The sequence below is a fragment of the Caenorhabditis briggsae genome, assembly GCF_000004555.2.
Source record: "Caenorhabditis briggsae complete genome, chrI, whole genome shotgun sequence".
NCBI classification, from domain to species: domain Eukaryota; kingdom Metazoa; phylum Nematoda; class Chromadorea; order Rhabditida; family Rhabditidae; genus Caenorhabditis; species Caenorhabditis briggsae.
Genome location: NC_013489.2, coordinates 2,360,259 through 2,367,574, shown reverse-complemented (window position 1 = coordinate 2,367,574; position 7,316 = coordinate 2,360,259). Strand labels below are relative to the sequence as shown.

The 7,316-nt window shown below is 34.7% G+C and overlaps 2 protein-coding genes across 2 annotated transcripts in view; both read right to left on the bottom strand.

Moving 5' to 3' along the window:
- Positions 1-1,996: 1,996 nt before the first annotated feature.
- Cbr-madf-6 lies at positions 1,997-3,457 on the bottom strand (the record flags this gene model as incomplete). The annotated part of the gene is made up of 5 exons (XM_002638838.1): positions 1,997-2,177; positions 2,386-2,541; positions 2,837-3,180; positions 3,231-3,356; positions 3,404-3,457. The coding sequence occupies 5 exons, from the start codon at positions 3,455-3,457 to the stop codon at positions 1,997-1,999; spliced, it is 861 nt and encodes a 286-aa protein (XP_002638884.1).
- Positions 3,458-5,374: 1,917 nt separating this feature from the next.
- Positions 5,375-7,316, bottom strand: part of CBG22103 — a gene marked incomplete at both ends in the record, with an annotated part of 5,338 nt that continues 3,396 nt past the window's right edge. The window contains 3 exons of the mRNA XM_002638837.1: positions 5,375-5,452; positions 5,536-5,743; positions 6,860-7,170. Coding sequence (XP_002638883.1) covers positions 5,375-5,452; positions 5,536-5,743; positions 6,860-7,170 — 597 coding nt within the window. The remainder of the gene's footprint in view (positions 5,453-5,535; positions 5,744-6,859; positions 7,171-7,316) is intronic.

The window sequence follows — 7,316 nt, the reverse complement described above, 5'->3', positions numbered from 1 at the left end:
GAACACTATTTTAGAGCCCCTACAAAAGCTCTTGAAACTTCTTGGATTGGTCTAAAAATTCTAGAGGGTACTAAACAAAACTAGAGCTACATTTTAATAATTGACAACATATTTGAGCAAACGCACCTTAATGAGATATGCCACGTGGAAGCGCGCAGCTATCAGGTGCGAGCATTCACGGCAACAACCGGGGTCTCGAAAATCATCAATTTTAATCATTTTAATTTATTTTTCCGTATTTTTTGTTGAAATTTCTGTAAAAATAACAATTTTTTGTACAGAAATCTTTTAAATCAGGAAAAACCTTCGAAAAAATCATTTTTTGAACTGCTGCTTGTTTTGTTTTTCTCACCAGAGCGTGTTTGCATCGAATTTCGGTAAATCCTCAATTTTTATCATTTAAATCCATTTTTTCTGTATTTTCAGTTGAATTTTCTGTAAAAATGATATTTTTCCATATAGAACATGTTTAATTCAAGAAAATTGAAAAAGTAATTTTTGAACTACCGCTTTTTCTTTTTTTTTCTCACCAGAGCGCGTTTGCATCAATTTTTTGGAAAAATCGTCAATTTTTATTCATTTTTAGTCGATTTTCCTTTAAAAGTAGTATTTTTAGTACAGAACTCTTTTAAATCAAGAAAATCGCCGAAAAATCATTTTTGAACCGCCGCCTTTTTGCTTTTCTCAACAGAGCGCGCTCACATCGAATTTCGGAAAACCCTTTCTTCTAATCATTTTAAATATATTTTTTGAATTTTTCATTAAAAAAACCGATTTCTAGACTATTTGTCTCCATTTTTCTTGACCATACATTTCATTTTTCCCAAGAAATTCCCCAAGTTTTTCCTTCGCTTGTTTCTCATATAAATGTTCACTTTCGAATGTTCCTTTTGTAATTTTTCTTCTCTTGTCCTATATATGTTTCTTCCGAAAAAAAAGGAAAAAGGATATACGAATGGAGAAAAAAACCGATAATCGGGTTTTTGTGTGTGTCGCCTAGCCCCCAGGTGATCGTTTAACGAGATACATATAAAATATATATGTTGAAAAAAGGAAAAAGAAGAAGAAGAACGAATGTTCTCGGAGATTTTTTCAGGGGAAAAATGATCAGGAACAGGTGGGAGAGGGGGTGAAAAATTGGACATTTCTCGAATTTTTAAAAATTTATCGTGGAAAGGATGGAACATCTCCGGAATGTCCAAAAATCTTCATTTTCACCTGCCAACTTCTGGATCTCATCAAAGAGGAGCCGACGATTTGGGCAAGGTCAACTGCGCGAATTTCGGTTATCACCAGCCGATGCGACAGGCGTGGTGCAGTATTTCGTTGAAATTGGGCGGTTGGGGAGCCATGCCGCATGTGCAAATGTTGAAACAGCTGTATCGAAGACGACGCGATCAATATAATAGTGATCATTTGAGATTGGGAAAACCATTCGTTTGTAGCGAGTGAGTTGGAGCTCAAAAAAGCTGAAAACCTCCTGAAAGTGACCTAAAATCCCAAAAATCGATAAAAGCAGCATTTCTGAATTTGTACTTTTTCGAAAATTTTGAGAAAACATCGATTTTCAGTCTTTCAATATTGACTGAAAATCATTTTAAAATTGCCTAAAAATCGATAAAAAATGTTCTAAAACGAGTAAATGAAATTCGATTTTCAGTGAATTTATGCTCGCAAATGACCTGAATCCTAAAAATCGATAATCGAATTTCCAGAAAACACTCATTTCACTGCCTAATTTGTATTTTTCCGGAATTCTTGAAAAAAATCGATTTCCGGTTTTTCGAATTTGGAAAACGGCTGAAAAATCCCTACAAATGACCTAAAATGTCGATAAAATCAGCTAGAATTCGTGAAAATCGATATATTTCAAAGTGATTTTCGAGAAAAATTCCAATAAAACTTAAAGAATTACAACAAAAACATGCATATAAAATTCGAAATTACAAAAAAAGTGCTCATAAATTGTCTCAAAATGTACAAAATCACAGAAAAATTAAGTATTTTCAAATTTTGATTCTTCTGGAACTTTCTGCTCCACTGGCTCCTCGAAAAGTTCCGAAACAGCGAGACGTTCGCGATTGGCGACGGTTTGATTACAACATTTGGTTAGATAGTGAGCCAGCGTTTCCGGCGAGTGCTGGGCGGAGACTTGATCGATTCGAGAGGAGATTTCACTGAAAATTTTGGGATTTTTCATGCTATACACCATTTTTCCCATTTTAAAGCCGAAAAACGAGCTGAAAACCCGAAAATTCGAATGTTGCGAAAAAAGCGCCAAGGGCACGCGAAACGCGCCAAGCAGGTTTCCTTGGCGCAAATCTCGATTTTTCCGTTTGACCGATTTTTCGTCAAATGTTTTGCTTAAAAATTAAAATTTTGCACCTTATAATACGCTGCACAAACTCGGGCGCCTCCTTCAGCTCCTCCTCGTAATCGATTTTCGGTTCGCAAGCTTCAATGTGATCGGCGAGACTGATTTCCGAACTCCACGTGTCACTTTTCGCAGTTTCCAGAATATTCTTCAGGAATGAGAGTTTTCTGAAATTCGATTATCGATTTTTTAGGATTTCAGGTCATTTGCGATCATAAAATCGCTGAAAATCAATTTTTTTTCAAATTTCTCGTTTTAGGACATTTTTTAAATCGATTTTTAGGATTTTCTAGCCAATTTTTAAGGATTTTTTCAGCGTTTTTTCAATATTGAAAGACTGAAAATCGATTTTTTTTTCAAAAATTCCGGAAAAATACAAATTCAGAAATGCTGCTTTTTTCGATTTTTTGGGATTTTAGGCCATTTTCAGGGGGTTTTCAGCTTTTTTGAGCTCCAACTCACTCGCTATAAACGAATGGTTTTCCTAATCTCAAATGATCAATATTATATTGATCGCGTCGTCTTCGATACAGCTGTTTCAACATTTGCACATGCGGCATGGCTCCCCAACCGCCCAATTTCAACGAAATACTGCACCACGCCTGTCGCATCGGCTGGTGATAACCGAAATTCGTACAGTTGACCTTGTCCCAAATCGTCGGCTCCTCTTTGATGAGATCCAGAAGTTGGCAGGTGAAAATGAAGATTTTTGGACATTCCGGAGATGTTGCAACTTTTCCACGTCGTCTGCGAAGCAACGGTGGCTCGTTTTCAGGGATTGGAGGTGCGCCAGAATTCTCGTAGTCCTGGAAACCCCGGAAAATAAGAAACCATCTTTATTTGAACAAAAATCCACCTGTAAAATAGTCAAAATCAATTTTTGATCCTCATTGATCCACTTCTGTCGCTGATCATACAAATACACCAGAGTTTCCATGTTTCTCGCCGAATGAGCACGAACTAGCCAGTCTAGAGGAAGACCCTGCGAATAAATCGATTTTAGGCAAAAAAAAAGGTGACAAAAATTACTTTTTCAATCAACTGGCTTTCTTTGCAAGGTTTTTCATCGGTTTCCGACTCCATTTTGCAGCAAAACACCGGTGAAAATTTAAGGGAAATCGAGCGAAAATCTGCCAAATTACTGTTATTTTTTGAAAATTTCTTTTTGTGGCGAGACTCATACGATAATATTGTTGTATGCGCCTTTAATGTCGATTTACGAGTAGTACTGTAATATTTATTTTTTGCAGATTTCTCTCAATTATTCTCGATTTTTTGCTAATTTTTCGCTTTTTCTATCGTATTTTTTTAATTTTCAAAGTTTGTTTTCTTAAATTGTACATTACAGAACGATCTTCACGAGGGAACCCCCGAAATTCGTTGTTTCGAGACAAAAATCGAAACTTGACGAATTTTTCTTCGAATTTCTAATTGTGTTGCTATTTAAGCTCATGTGTATTTTTTTTGAATTTTTCATCCTTAATAAACAGTTTATTCGAAAAATTCTCGAAAAAATTCCAAAATCATTGTAAATTCATTGAAATTTCTTTTCGTGGCGAGACTCAAACGACAATATATTGTATGCGCCTTTAATGTCGATTTACGGGAAGTACTGTAATATTTCAAATTGTCTGATTTCCTAACAAAGGAACCATGTTTAGCCTTCATCTCAGAATTTTTTCTAAATTCGCTCATTTATAGTTTCAAATACGGGCTTTCTTGTGGTGTATTTGGTTTTCTGCACAAATTTCTAGAAGTCGAGTTATGGGTTTTTTAAGTGATTTCAGTACTAATTTCTCACTTTTGGAGTGAGTTTTTGAAAGGGTTAATGGGAGTTTTTTGGCATTTTTTGTATGACAGTCGTAATTTTAGAAGTTTCTCTACAATCTGACAAAGTTTTCTCATTTTTCAAAAAAACAATTTTTTTGAAAAAATTTTGCCATGGGTTTGCCCTTTGCGAAATTTTCAATTTTTCGAAAACATTTTAAATGTGCTAAAATGAATTCTAAACGCATAAAAATGATAAAATGAGTCTTTTCACAAGATTCTGTAACCGATATCCGTTTTGAAATCCGAAATAAGTGATCTCTTCCAAAACTCCAACGAATCGTAGTCCTTCGAAAATCACCCAATAGCACTCAAATAGTGTGAAAACATAGATTGACATACTTGACTGATTTATGACAGTTCCGCAATCAATATGATCAAATAGGGGGATTTCGACTGACATTTTGAGTAGATAAGGCTTTTCAGCAGTGCTTCAAGAATTTTTCAGAAATTATCTTTTTCGAGATTTTTTCCTACTGAAATAATAGAGTAAACATAGTTTTGATTTTCGAAAAGTTCAAAGCATTCCTCAAAAAAAAGAAAAAAGAAAATGGACAGTGACTGAATCGAACCCCAAACTTGTGATTACTATTCATCCCCACTATCCACTCAGCCACTGTTGCTCGTTTTTTCCACAGTGGAGAATGTATAGAGGAAAGGGAGGAAAGTGGAAGGGAAGGAGGAGACCAAAAAAACAGCATATTTTCAGATGGAATTTTCTCGGCTCCTAGAAATTTGTGCAGAAAACCGAATACACCACGAGAAAGCCCGTATTTGAAACTATAAATGAGCAAATTTCGAAAAAATTCTGAGATGAAGGCTAAACATGGTTCCCTTGTAAGAAATTTTCATATTTTCTTGTCTTTTTTACATTTTTTGTTGTGTTTGTTGCATTTTTGCTATGGGAATTGCAAACTTTCAGTTTTAATGCGACAAACGCTGAAAATTGTGCAAAAAAAGGTTAAAAATTGAAACAAGATCATTTATTTTTTATATTCATTACAAGAGAAAAGTAAACAGAAACGACCTATTCATTATAGTGATTATAGTGATTATCAGGGAGAAAATAGAGGTGAAAAATACGAATTTTTCGGAAAAAATTGCCTTGAAACCAAGAAATTTCGGAATTTTGAAATGAAAAAAAAAGAACAGCAACAAGAAAAATGAATAAATTTATTGATGAAGAAAAACGGGCTCTTCGACGAAGTGCTGCTCGGCGATTGGAATTTGTTCGACGATTGATGGATCCATCTGTAAATATTTGAAAAATTAAAAAATCGAATTTCAATATGTTTCAAGGTGAATTCCCGCCCGATTTTTCTGATTTTTCCTACCAAGTGGTCCATATAGACTCTGCCCCCTCCGTCTTCCTCCAATAGCTCTTCTTCATCGTCTTCATCAATATATTCTCCATTCATCGATTCATCACCAATCGCATGTTGTTGATGATATGTTTCCATTGGAACTAGACACTTCTTCTCGTGATGTCTCATATTGTAACTCGATGAGAACACACGACCACAGCCACGATGACACACGAATCTGGAAATTGTTTCAGATTTTAGGATTTTTTAGTCTAGAAAATTCTATGGCTAAAAATAGGCAGAAATAGACCAAAATATATTATCAAAGACTAGAAAATTATCAATTTTTGAGTCTAAAATTGTCGAAACTTTCAAAAATTGCTAATAATTTTTAAAAAATTTGAAAATTTCAGACGAATTTTTATTATTTTTTAATCTAGAAAAATCTATTTTTTCCAAAATTTGGCACCATTTTTTGGGTTGAGATACGCTGAAATTAGACTCAAAATAGACTATAAACAGGCTGGAAATAGGCGAAAATTCGGCTATAAATATTCTAAAACTAGACTAAAAATAGGCTTAAATTACTGAGAAATTATCGATTTTTGGGATCAAAAATTCTCCAAATCCTTTTAAAGGTAGTGTACGCATGAAATTTTTGATTGCATCAAAATGTGCAGAAAAGCATGTAGATTGAAATAAAAATAAAGAAAAAATTCAAAATAAAAATTCCTTCATTGAGAAAAACGCATCGAAAAATAGGCTGAAAGCCCTTAGGGACGAGCTTTTTTCGCTTGTTTTTCTAGGCCACCCGGTGAGTAAATGCGCGCGAATTCAAACTTTTAAAAGTGTTTTTCTTTCGTTTTCACTGTTTTTTCAAGGTTTTTGTTAATTTTTCTCCCAGATACACCGGAAAACCTGAAAAAACAGTGAAAACGATAGAAAACAGTTAAGCAGTTTAAAAGTTTGAATCCGCGCGCATTTACTCATCGGGTGGACTAGAAAAACAAGCGGAAAAAGCTCGTCCCTAAGGGCTTTCAGTCTATTTTTCGATGCGTTTTTTCTCGATGAAGGAATTTTTGTTTTGAATTTTTTCTTTATTTTTATTTCAATCTACATGCATTTCTGCACATTTTGATGAATTTTTTTTGAATTTTTTTTTTGAATTAGTTCCCATTTCTTGCCAAATTATCTATCTATTTCCCCCATGCATTGCAAATAAATATATATTATATTATATTTTTCTTTATTTTTATTTCAATCTACATGCATTTCTGCACAGTTTGTTGCAATAAATTCAAAAATTATCGACTTTTTGGAATCCAAAATTCTCCAAATCCTTTTAAAAACTCACTTTTTCTTCATCAAATGTTTCTTCTCAATGTGCAACTTGAGAATCGCTCCCGACACGAATCGCTCTCTGCATCCATCCACATCACACTCATACGGCTTCTGATCCAGATGACGTCGTAAATGTAGTCGTAGCGGAGTCTTCTGACTGAATTCCATTCCACAAATCTCGCATTTAAATGGCTTTTCGCCGGTATGGGTTCGCATGTGGGCACGGATTTTCGATGGGTATTTGTCCACACGACCACAGTACTCACATTTGTGGAGTGTTGGCTTCTTACGGATATGTGGAGATGCTTCACTGACGTCAACACCCTGGAAAATTGGAGGAATCGCGTTTTGGGGATTTCGAATTTTCAGATTCTTGAGGTTTTTGGGAAGATTAGAATCATGGGATTTTAGGGTTAAGAATTTTTGGTGGTTCTTACTTCTAGATATCTTCTTTTTTTGCGATTTTTCGG